Source organism: Phascolarctos cinereus, unplaced genomic scaffold (assembly GCF_003287225.1).
Source record: "Phascolarctos cinereus isolate Bilbo 61053 unplaced genomic scaffold, phaCin_HiC Scaffold_4;HRSCAF=312, whole genome shotgun sequence".
Taxonomy (NCBI): Eukaryota; Metazoa; Chordata; class Mammalia; order Diprotodontia; family Phascolarctidae; genus Phascolarctos; species Phascolarctos cinereus.
Window position 1 is genome coordinate 698573989 of NW_027555847.1, and position 12862 is coordinate 698586850.

The 12862-nt window shown below is 44.5% G+C and overlaps 2 protein-coding genes across 2 annotated transcripts in view; one reads left to right on the top strand and one right to left on the bottom strand.

Moving 5' to 3' along the window:
- Positions 1-6366, bottom strand: part of GPN3 (GPN-loop GTPase 3) — a 19511-nt gene extending 13145 nt beyond the window's left edge. Inside the window, 3 exon segments of the mRNA XM_020970140.2 lie at positions 1432-1540; positions 5454-5713; positions 6277-6366. Coding sequence (XP_020825799.1) covers positions 1432-1540; positions 5454-5708 — 364 coding nt within the window. The 5' untranslated portion in view covers positions 5709-5713; positions 6277-6366.
- FAM216A (family with sequence similarity 216 member A) overlaps positions 6363-12862 on the top strand; it is a 22105-nt gene continuing 15605 nt past the window's right edge. The window contains exon 1 of the mRNA XM_020970141.2: positions 6363-6447. Within this exon, the coding sequence (XP_020825800.1) occupies positions 6365-6447 (83 nt within the window). The 5' untranslated portion in view covers positions 6363-6364. The remainder of the gene's footprint in view (positions 6448-12862) is intronic.

A 12862-nucleotide genomic window follows, 5' to 3' on the forward strand; every position in this document is an offset into this window, starting at 1 on the left:
GGAAGAAGAAACAGCAGAAGAGGGCCTGGACTTGGGGAGTCACAGGAATCACAGGAGTGCGGATCCCAGCTCGGCCAGATGCCGGCCCTGGCCACCAGGTACACCGGTCCCAATCACTCCAGCTCTCTTGGATCTAGGTTTCCTCATCCACCCATCCAACGAGAGGGTTGGACTGGAGGACCCAGACTGAGGTCTGCCCGCCCTGTGAGGAAAGTGAGGCTCCCAGAGTGAAGTGACTTGTCCGGGGTCACACAGCTCGAGCCAAGCTTTGAACCCAGGTTCTTGGACTCTAAACCTGGGGCTCTTCCCACCGTAAAGGCCCCTTCTATTGACCATATTAAAAAACAACTCTTCTATACCTCAGCTTTGCAAGTTGGTGTTTGTTTTCTGAAAAACATAAATAAATGGTGGACTTTGTCGATGGCCTTTCCTGCATAAAACCATGCAGTTAGAGGTGTTTTTGTTTTTAACAGGATTAATTATATTAACTGTTTTCCTATGGCTCAACCATCCTCACACGCCAGGTAAAAATCCAACTTGGCCAAAGCAAGTACATTTCGGGGGTCACCCTGATGACCCCCCTCTTGATGTCATGGCCTCCTTAGGAGACTCTTAACATGTATGACTAGAAAAGGGGGTGCTCAGAGATGCAGCACAGGCCAGGGGACCCTCGATGGTAATGCCACGGCAGCCATGACACTTGAAAAGACCACCAGGAAGGCCTCCTGCTGCCCACAGAGGTCAGTCCTCTAGGGAGGATTACGGAAGAACAAGGCCTGGCATCTCCAGAAGAAGAAAGCTTGGAAAGGTTAGCAGTTGGCCAGTGAAGCGTGTGCCCGCACACTTGCACCCAGGCCCCACAGGCAATGGGAGGCAGGGGCAGAAGGACCCCAAAGGTGGCGGAGGCTCTGTCTACTGCTCCAAGCTGTGGCCTGCTCTGATTAGCTTGTATTTGCTTCTCTCTCTGTGTGCTGCATCCCCTACTGAGGTCAGGGACCATTTTTACTCCTAGCACCCAGCAGTGACTGGTACACAGTAGACATTTAATAAATGCTTGTTGAACTAAGGTGAATCAGCCATTATCTGCACATAGTAGGGGCTTAATATATGGTTCCTAAAGGTCCCCAGAAGTTAACTTGAGGCAGGCTGCAGACTGGGAACCAAGGGAATAACGCCCTGGGCTCTTCTAGCAGAATGCAAACTCCTCAAGGGCAGGGCCTGCTTTGGCGCTTTCCTCCTAACTCGGGTGGCCGGAACACAGTGAGGGCTCAATACACGCATTTGTTCCTGGATTCCTCTCACCACCCCCTGCCGGCAGATTCATCACGTGTGCTGGATGCAGTTGTGGATGCCCGGGGTCCTGCAGTAGGAGAGCAGGGTGAACCTCTGCAGGAAAAGGGAGAAAGGACACCACTGCCGCTGTGCACTTACCCGCCATCACAGGATAGCTGAAGTGCTCAGCTGCAGGATCCAGGTTCACCACTTGCACGGAGCGGTTCAGGGTTTCGCAGTGCTGGACCATGGTGTGACAGTACGTGCTCTGTAATGAGAGGAAAGCCGCTGCTGGTGAGCAGAGGAAATCACAGGGCTGTGACCTCACATGCGATTATCCAAACCGCATGGGACCGGGGCAGACAGACAGGACGGGGTCAGACGGAGAGGAAAGGGGCAGACAGATGGGACTGGAGTAAATAAGAGAGGGGTAAAGAGATTGGACGGGCAGCTAGACAGCTGAGGCCTCATAGGTCACTGAGAAGCTCCTTCTACAGGAAAAGGTCTTTGAGTAGACTGTTCAGTTCCCAACTGGTCAGCCCACTGCTGTAAAAGGAGAATTTAAAAAAAAAAAAGCATCCCTAGTGAAAAGCAGCAGATCTTCAAAGCAGCTGCCTATGGGCCAGCTCTCTGGGCCGAGGTTTCCTGTCTGCAAAAGGAAGGGGCTGAGCTAACAGAGACAGTGCCGTGTCTGGACAGGACACAGTCCAGCCTCCTCCAGGACTCCTGCTTGCCCTAACTTCTCCACCCACACTGAACTCTGCCCTTCTCTGAAGTCCAGCTGTACTTTAGGCCAGCAACTAGGAGCTTTGGTGTGTTGCTTTTTAAAAATAAATTCACGATGATATGTTTTGTTTTTATACCACCTACATTTTTCATTGTATCCTTTTTCCCTTACCCACCCACCCCCACCCCCAAGTTTGGTGTTAAACTTATCTGGAATCAAGTCCTATCTGACTTTAGACAAATCTGAACCTCAGTTTTCTAATCTTTCAAATGGGAATAATAATTGTAATAATAAATAACAATAAACTCTCAGTGCTCTGCAAAAACAACCCAAAAACAACAACAGGAGGCCAAGCTCAGAGCCAAGCAATGAAGAAGTTCTGAGTGGGTGCGGTAGATTCTAAAGGAGATTTTTTTCTTAAACATCATTAGTTACATGGAGGTTAGGGGTGGAGGTGAAAGAGAAAGAAAGTAAATGCTTGTTCACTGAAAAAAAATTTTTTAAATGACAATCAACTGAGTGGCTCTGTGACCCAGCACATGGAGAACCCCCAAACCAGTAGGATCTGAGTCCAAGGCTGCCTCTGAGCCTCTGACATATGTGATGGATAACTCAACTCCCTAAGAGAAGGGGTCAATCTGCACCAGTAGAGAGACTTTCCCATCCGAGGACATCCTTATACCAAGGAAATCACAGGTCCCGCCTCTTCTAATAAGAACAGCTGGCATATAGAGACTCAGTTTCCTCATCCATAAGATGAGAAAAATAAGTATGTGTGCTCTCGAGCTCCAGGCACTGCTGTGAGGAGATAGTATTCAACTTCTAGTCAGCAAATATCCAGTGAAAACCCAGGGAAACACTAAAGAAGCAACATGGTCCCCCCTCCCAACTTCTCGATAAGTCTCAGCGGAAGTCCCCACTTCTACAAGAAGCCTTTGCTGACTCCTCTTCATGCCCAGGGCCTTCCCTCTGTTGATTATTTCCTATTTATCCTGCTTTTAGCTTCTCTGCATGTTGTCTCCCCCACTAGACTGTGAGCGTAGCTCCTTGGGAGGAAGGTCTGTCTTTTATCTTTCTTTGTATCCCCACTGCCTAGTATAGTGTAGTACACAGCAGGCACTTAATAAATGCTTACTGACTGACTGATATGGAGTAACATAAAGAGTGTTGGATTGAGGGTCAGAGGCCTTTTTTCGTTCAATAGTGTCCAAACTGAAGCAAGCAGGGTGAAGTGATCTGCCCAGGGTTACATAGCTAGTAAATGTCTGAGGATGGATTTGAACTCAGGTTTTCCTGACTCCAGGCCACTATACCACTGAGGTGCTAGAATCAGAGGACCTGGGTTTAAATCTTGGCTCTTCCACTTAGCTCCCTGGACCTCAGTTTTCTTGGCTCTAAAATAGAGTGGTTGGCTTTGAAGGCCTTTAAGATCCCTCCTAGTACTAAATCCACAATCCTTGACCTCCAAAGTATAGTGAGCTCCCTGAGGGCAGAGGCAGCTTCACGTCTTTCTCTCTTAGAACTGAGTACAGCCTCAGACACCAAGGACGGTGAAAGGGCCATTGAGGCATCTCCATACATTATCATCTGAGACAGTATAGGTGCTTAATAATTGCTTGTTGAATGATCATGTCTGTACTCAGCTGGTTTGATGCTGTTTCCCTCGTCTCCCCTGAGGACAGGGTCTGGACCATGTTTGTCTTTGTCTTTTCCAGCATTTACCAGTAGCCTCTGGCATACAGGAGGCACTTAATAAATGCTTGTGCATAGATTGTTGTCTTTGTACCCCTAGTGCTCAGCACACAGTAATTATTTAATAAATGTCTGTGGATGGATTGATCATTGTTGTTGTACCTCTGGACACCTAGTATATACAAAAAGCAATTAAATGCAGATTGTCTGGACTACTGCTTACCACTGGGGACACAAAAGATGAAATGAGCCTTGAAATTATTGGATTATACATGATCCAGAGCTGAAAGAGACTTGGAGATAATTTACCTAAACCTTTGATTTTACAGATGAACATAAAGTGTGAGGCAGTCAATAAACATTTATTAAGCACCTACTATGTGCCAGGCATTATGCCAAGTGCTGGGTATACAAAAAAGAGGGGAAAAGATAGTCCCTGCCCTCAAGGAGCTTACAATCTAAGGAAGGAGACAACAAGCGAACAAATATGTACAAATAAGCTATTTACAGGACAAGTAGGAAGTAATTAATAGAGGGAAAGCACCAGAATTACGTGGGATTGAGAAAAATTTCTGGTAGAGAGATGAGATTTTAGCTGGGACTTGAAGAAAGAGAGAAATGGAGCATCTTATTTGAGGAAAAACCAGGAGGCCAATGTCATTGGACCTAAGAGGCCATGTTGGGGAGTAAGGTGTAAGACCAGAAAGCCAGGAGGGGGCTGAGTGATAAAAAGGCTTTGAATGCCAAGAAGAGGATTTTGTATTTGATTCTGGAGGCAAAAGGGAATCTCTAGAGTTTGCTGAGCAGGGGGTGTTGACATGGTCAGACCTGCATTTTAGGAAAATCACTTTAGTGGCTGAATGGAGGACGGACTGGAATGGAGTGAGACCTTAGGTAGGCAGACCCACCAGCAGCTACTGCAACAGTCCATGTGCGAAGTGATGAAGGCCTGTACCAGGGTAAAGGGTGACATTATAAGATGTGTACTTTAGGAAGATCACTTTGACATCTGAGTGGAGGATAGACTGGAGGCAGGCAGGATCTCTGTACCTCCCCCGCCCCAAGCTACTGCCATAGTCCAGGTGCGAAGTGATGAGGGCCTGAACCAGGGGGATGGCAGGGTCAGAGGAGAGAAGGAGGTGTATTTGAAATATGCTACAAAGGGGAAATCAACCAAAGATGCTGCAAAGGTGAAATCAACTAGAGATACAGTAAAGGTGAAATTGACCAGAGATGTTGCAAAGCTGCAATGGACAAGAGATGCTGTAATGGGAATAGCTTGGATATAGGAGGGTGAGAGTCTCTTGTCACTGATTATTGATTGGGGGTAGAGTGGGGCTGGAACTCCCAGAGTGATCGTGCTGACTCTTCTGCACTTGGCAGCCTTTGAGAGGTGCCCAAGGTGCTACAGCCATCCTGTGGCAAAGAGCAAGGACTCGAATCCACATCCTCCCACCCTCGAGGCCGGATGTGCCACCCTTACCCTACTAAGTGCCTGGCAAACAGCAGACGCCTGAATGTTGTCTCAGATTCTCTAATGTTTACGTTTGCATTCCTAGGACACTTAGGAGGCAGCTCCTGAACCAGCCCTTGTTCTAAGATCCCAGGCAACCCCCCACCCCACCCCCGGAGTCTGGGGGCGGCTGTAGAACCCAGGGTCTGTATCTTGTGTCCCCATCTTAAGGCTCCCAGCCACACAGGAGGGTCACGGGGAGCCTTAAAGTTTCCGCTCCCTTTCCAACAGCCTCCTGCCCACACTGACCTTTCCGCTGCCGGCGGGGCCCATCACCAGCTGAGCGTACCGAGGCATATTGACCCTCGTGGGTGCCCGCCGAGACAGACAGAGCCGGAGAAGAAGCGGCGCAAGAGCGTCCCGGCAACTTCGGAGTGCGCACAGTCCGCGACTCGACTTCCGGAGGGCGCGAGAGCCAATCGAGGCCGAGGGCCCGCCCTTTGTCCCCGCCCCATTATAGCAACCGCAGTCCCGCCTCCTACTACGGGTCTTCAAGAGGGCCATGCTTCCTAAAGAGTAGAGAACGACGCTGAAGTCAACTTGGGTTCGCCTAGCGGCTCTCCAGCCACGCAGGCGCAGAATGGACGAGGTCTGATCCAGGAAGCTTGACTCTGGACCAACCATCCATCCATCCACCTGCAGGAGGGGCGGGAGCGCATCCCTGCCTAGGACTGCCCCGGAGCCACCGCCTAGGCAGGCTTCTGGCAGATCCCGGGCATTGCTATTTGGGGTGATGTTCTGAACAGAGAGCTTAGCTGGGCGGTTTTAAAATGTTTTAAATTACAATTATAATAGTAATGATAATTAGTATATTTCCAGCTAAGGGATCCCGTAAAGAGGCGTGCCCACACATCCGTGCCTAGGATGCACGGGGCGTCATCGCCTGCTTAGGATGCGCGAGCTCCTGCCACTCGTTAGCGTTCCGCGCCTAGCCAGCGTCCCCTTGCCCCGCCAGAGCCCAGCCAGCGGGAGTCCGAGGAGGAGTGGGAGGAAGGGAAGGAGCCAAGCAAGCAGGCGGCCGAGGTGGAGGCTCAACTCCCTGTCACCCCAACATCTCCCCGTCCTGACTCACACAGCTTGAAGCCCGGAGGAGGAGCGGGGGAAGCTTTTCTCCCTCCCTCCCTGCATTGGACGTCGCCGTTGGGGACCCCTCGGAGAAAATGCCGGGCCAGATGCAGACGCCTCCCTGGGTGGACGAGGATGGGCGGGTGTCGGAGCTGTCAGCTGCAGCCGGGAGCGGCGGGTGAGGCTCGGGGCCCGCAGCCTTGCACGGAGAGATGGGGCGGGGGCCAGACAGTCTCCCTCTCCTCTGCCCTGCCCGGAGGGCAGAGGGTAGCTGGCCACCGATGGATAAGCCACGGGCGAAGAGGGAGGAGGGGATTCTAGCAGAGGGCGGACAAGCATCCTTTGCTGCTGGTTCGAGGATGGGGAGAAGACGGCGTGACTCACGGTCGGAGGGGGGTGGCGCCTGGGGCTAAGGGAAGGTTCCCAGCAGCCGCGGAGGCGTTTGGTGCAATGACTCACCCGGGTGGGTGCCACAGTGGAGGCTTTTACCCCGTGGGGGCGCTGGGCCACCAGGCTACATTTTCCCCAGAAAAAAGAAAGGAATGGCAAGCTTCGATGAGAGCAGTATAGAAAACCCCAGGTGCTTAAGACAATAGCCTGGTAGGCAAGACTCCTGGGTTCTTGTCCCTGGGGCAGGCTGTGTGACACCAGATGTGTATTTCTTTTGCCTTCTTGAAAATAAGGAAGATCCTTATTCGAGAGAAGAGATAATAAAAGGTGGATTCTTTTTGAAATAGATTTTAATTATATTTTATTCATTCATCTAATAAGTTTGTTGAATAACTGAGAGAATAAATGGGTTACTTTTAGGTGGCTCCTGATTTCATCCCCTTGCAAACCAAAGGTTTATGCCTGTAAGACCTCCAGGTAGCTCAGCCTAGGGATAGACAAGGCATCTGGGGTAGGGAGAGAGCAGAGCTTCAGTCCTCATCCTTACAAATAAGTAACTGGGATTAAAAACAAAAGACATCAATAAAACTTTAGAAAGAAGAAAATACTTTTAAAGAAAAAAAACACCTTTGAGTGGATGTGGAATTTTATGATGTTAAGTTTATTTGCATTTATGTTTAAAATCATATTGAAATTTATTCCTTTATATTCATAGGCTTACATAGTCATGGAGAAGGTTAGACTAGGTTGCCCTTCAGGTCCCAGGTCCAGCTCCAGTGAGAAAAGTCTCACTGTGCATATATATATATATATATATATACACATATATATATGTGTGTGTGTGTGTGTGTGTGTGTGTAATATACATATTACATATATATGTGTGTGTGTGTGTGTGTGTGTAATATACATATTACATATATATATGTAATATGTCAGCGATTAATTAGAGCTGTTACCTCAATGATGTTAGTATTATTTCCACTGTTATAGATAACATCCTATCCACCCTACCCACCAGTTCTTCTCCATACCATACTCTTCCATAGATTTGATTAATAGATGTTTACTTACTGACAGAGGATGCATCCAGTGAATAGGAGGTCTTCCTCCAGGCCTTTTTGAAAATATTTTTTCTCTGCCGGCAGCCCTGGAGTTGTTCATTCCTCACTCTCAGTACATGGCTAGCCTGTTTTCTTTTCTAATTACATTTTTCCTGGATTATATTCTTTATGCCACTTTTTGTGCATATGTAGTAATGTTGCAGCTGACTTAGCCTACTATTTGTTTTTTCCATTGTCTTTGGAGTCACCAACTACCATGATTCATTAGAGGTTATTGTGTTCCAAGATTCACCACGCTTCGGTTCTGGGAGAACATTTGTGTTTGGAAAAAAAAGTGGGGGGGTAAGTGTGTGTGTGGGGGGGTAAGTGAGCATACATAGATATGTGTGTTATGAGAGAGAAGACACTGGAATTTCCAAAATGTAATCCAATCTAGTCACTCAACAAGCCTTTAATAATATGCCACGCATTGGGATACAAATTAAAAAAAAAAAAGACAATTCCCCTTTTACTGCAGTGTAGTAGAAGCTTTCACTCTCCTACTTGTTCACCTCTGGGCCCAGCTCGTTGTCCATCTCTACTTCCTATACAGGCTGTACTAGCCATGTAACTGCCTGTCACAGTTTGGGCAATAGACATTTTTCATCTATTGTTTTTTCCTGTATTAGATTATTATGCTGACTTCTTTTGAGTTATCATGGATCCTGGGGGGGAGTTGTTTTGTTTTGTCTTTGTCTTTTTGTTTTGTTTTACTGTTCTAGTTTTTGATATAATCCACAAACAGTAGAATCTGGTGGAACTCACCATTTATAGGCAATGAATCCTTCCTTCATTTGGACCCTCCATGGAACATCCTCCACGAGGATTGCATGAGCCTATGTGTGTAAAGGAATACATTTTAACATTACTTAGAAGTAAATGCAAATATTTGAAACGTTAGAAAATTCACATTCCATGGCCTATAGGTATTTTTCTTCTTTTTAAAGTTTCATCGATACCTTCTCCCTTAAAATAAATAATTCTACAAAACCAACTCATGAAGTGACTGCTTCTTACACTTTACACAACATTTTGCACCCCTATCAGAAGAGAGAATTGTGTTAGTTTCATCATTAGTCTTCCGGAACCATGATTGATTGTTGCATTTAGTGTGGATTTTGATGTCTTGGTATTGTGTTCATTTACGTTTTTGTAGTCATGTTCTCCTGGTTTTGCTTTCTTCACTCTGTATCGATTTATACAGTTCAAATAAGAAAGTCATGTCTCTCTAAATCTCCATATTTGTCATTATATATGAGGCAGTAACAGTCTATTACATTCTTATACCACAATTTCTTCAGCCATTTCCCAATGAGTTCTATTTCTTTAGATTTGTTTTGTGACTCTGAAACTGTTGCTGTGATTATTGGGGCATATATGGGACTTTTCTGCCTCTGACTTTCTTTGGGATATATATGCCAAATAGAAGATTGCTAGGTCAAACATTCTGCACAGTTTAGTGACTTTTTGTTTTATTTTTGCGTAATTCTAAATTGTTTTCCAGAATAGCTAGGCCAATTCACAGATCCATCTAGAGTGTCTTTTCATAGTTTGTCCAATATTTTCTGTCTGTATCTGTGCCACTTTGATGGATATGAGGTGAAATTGGCCAGTAAATCCACAAACATTTATTAAGTGCTTACTGTGTGCCAGGTATTGGGGTAAGTGCTGGGAATATGCAAGCAGAAAGAGAGTACCTGTCCTCAAGGAGGAGTGCCCAGGAAGGAATGAAGGAAGGAACATGGTAGACTTTGGGCACTTTCCTTAAAATGGAAGTTCCAGTAGAAACCACCCAACTAAGGAAGGGGCTGCAGGGGTAGAGTGATCCTCCAGGGAACCAGAAGGCTGACATCTCTCCAGGGTGAGTAGGCTGCTCTGTCATCAGAGAGAAGGGAGTCATTGTAGAGAAGGCGCCCTGGTCCTTGTTTGAATTTTAATTTCTTTTATATTTAATTTGAAGCATTTTTATATAGTTGTTAATAGTTTTCATTTTTTCTTCTGAAAGCCACTCATATCCTTTTTACCCATTTATATATTGAAGAATTATATATATGTCCTTATAATTTATAACAGTACATATGTATAATTACATATATGTATGTATATATATGTATATGTATATGAATGTACAATCTACATACAAAGTCTTGTATATTACATGCCTACCCTATACATCTTGGGTATAAATTTTAGCAGATATAGTTGGTGCAAAGACATTTTTTTTCACATTAAATTTTTTTTTCATTTAAGTTGTCTTATTTGTGCAAAAGCTTTAAATCTTATACAATCAAAATTGTCCATTTTGTCTCATGTAATCTCTGTTTACCTTGTCTGGTTTGAATACTTTCCCTAACCAAAGTTGTGAGAAGCATTTCCTTCCAGTCTCTACATTTTTTAAATTTCAAAAAAAAAATGCATTATTTGAGTGACCTTTTATATTTGGGTCACTTATCCATTTTGAATTTTTTTTTTTTAGTGTAGCTTGCTAGTCTAAGGCCACGTGCAGTTTTTCAATTTTGACAAGGCTCAGAGCCTTGGGTGGATAATAACTGGAGCCCAGTCTTCAGACTTTGAGAAGGGCAAGCCAAAGGCCTTGTTGAGAAGAATCTCCCAAGAGCTATGAGGTAGTCCTTCACTTCCCCCCCTCCCTTTCCTCAAAGGGGAAATGTTGTTTTCACTGTTGTTCAGTCATTGGAGTCGTATCTAACTCTTTGTGACCATTTGGGGTTTTCTTGGCAAAGACGCTGGAATGGTTTGCCAAGGAGATACTTTGGTGATATTCTGGGACTGTCTCAGCCAATACTGATGTCATCACTCACTGTCCATGAATTCCACTTACATAAACAACCAATATCGGTTTGGCCCTTAACTATTCTCTATGGTAACTGCTTCATGCAGAGCAATTTTCTTTTTCTTTTTTTAAAAATTAATTTATTTTGAATTATCAACAATCACTTCCATAAGCTTTTGAGTTTTAAATTTTCCCCCCTCTCTCCCTCCCTCCTCCTCACCTCTCTCCCCAAGATGGCATGCAATTTGATATAGGCTACATATGTCCATTCCTATTAAACATATTTTCACATTAGTGATGTTGTAAGGAAGAATTAGAACCAATAGGAGGAACCACCAGAAAGAGAAAACAAAACACAACAGAAGAAAAAAAAATAGCAAATAATATGCTTCGATCTGCATTCAAACTTCATAGTTTTTTCTTCTTTGTGGATAGCATTTTCCATCATGAGGTCTTTGGAGATGTCTTAGATCCTTGTATTGCTAAGAAGGTTAAGTCAGACCAATTTTCAATTAGTTTATAAGCTTCTCTAGGGCAGAGATAACATTTTTTATTTCTTTTGTGGCTGGTACAGTGCTCCAGACCTTAATTCAATCTAGCACACATTTATTAAGCAGCTGTTATGTTCCAGGCATTGTGCTAGGCTAAGGGATGCCAAGATACCAAATGGAATAAATAGGCCCTGACCTCAAGGAGTTTACTTCTTGGGGTGGGGGGTGTGTGGGAGGGTGAAGGAGTTTAGCAAGTACTGATTGAATTCAGAGAGAACAGGGTGGGAGTGATGGTAGGAGAGAGTTGCCTTTTTAAGACACTCAGCTTATTTTGTGGAGGAAATCTGTATACAAATTCCCAGCTATCCTAAGTCAATTGTTCATTTTTAGAAAAAACATTTTGTATTTTGAGTCAACAATCACTTCCTAGTAACACTCCCACTCAATGGTACCTTCCCTAATAAAATAAAAAATTACCACTTTAACTTATCATTTCTGAGTCACCCTAATGCTAGAGTCACTGTTCAGAGCATCCTTACAAAATAATCAAAGTCCATCCTACACTTTAATTACTAATTGTTAAAAACGGCTCATCTTCCTGAATCTAAATCCAGCCTCAGAGGGGCAGGTGGCACAGTGGATAGAGCTCCAGCCTTGGAGTGAGGAAGACCTGAGTTCAAATGCGGCCTCAGACAATTAACACATACTAGCTGTGTGACCCTGGCCAAGTCATTTCACCCTGTTTGCCTCAGGTTCCTCATCTGGAAAATGAGCTGGAGAAGGAAATGGCAAATCACTCCAGTATCTCTGCCAAGAAAACTCCAAAAGGGGTCACAAGGAGTTGGATACAACAACCACCTTTACCTTAAGCAGCAGCTATGATGTAGGGGGGAAGGGCAAAAGGCCTTGGACATTTCCTGGCTGTGAGTCTGTGCACACTCTCTGCACTTAAGCTCCCTCTATGTATTTAATGGAGCTGATACTTGAACCGTCTGCCCCACAAAGCTGTTGTAAACCTCTCAGGGAATCAACAACATTTATTCAGTAAGTATGTAGTGAGCGTCTTCTATGCACCAGGCACTGAGGCTGTAAGGGTCTGGTGATACCAAGACAAAAATGACAGTGCTTGCCCTCAGGGAGCTTTCATTCTATCATTGGGGGAGAGAGACAGTATATATCGCTGTATACATGCGCATATATATATATATATATATATACATATATATATATACATATATATATGCATGTATATACATACATATATATTGGTGTATATATATATATATATACATCTATATACATATATACATATATATGCATGTATATACATACATATATATTGGTGTATATATATATATATACACATGTATACACATACATATATTAGTATATATATACATATACACATATATGTATATATATATATATATATATATATTACACAGAGAAAGAGTAAATTCAAAGTAATTTTAAGAGAAAGAGCTGAGGAAATCCAGTAAAGCCTTCTGTAGGAGAGGCACAAGGAATGGCCCTTGCAAAAAGCTGAGGACTCTAAGAAGGGGAGGGGAGGAGAGAGAGCAAAGGCAGCTAGGTGGCACAGTGGATAGAGTGCTAAACCTGGGTTTGGGAAGACCTGAGTTTGAATCTACCCTCAGACACCCCCAAGTTGTGTGACTCTGAGCGAGTCATTTATCTTCAGTTTGCCTCATTTTCCTTATCTGTAAAATGGGGATAACAATAGCACCTACCTCCCAGGGTTATAGTGAGGATGAAATGAGATATCTGTAAAGTGTTTTGCAAACCTTTAAGACTCTATTG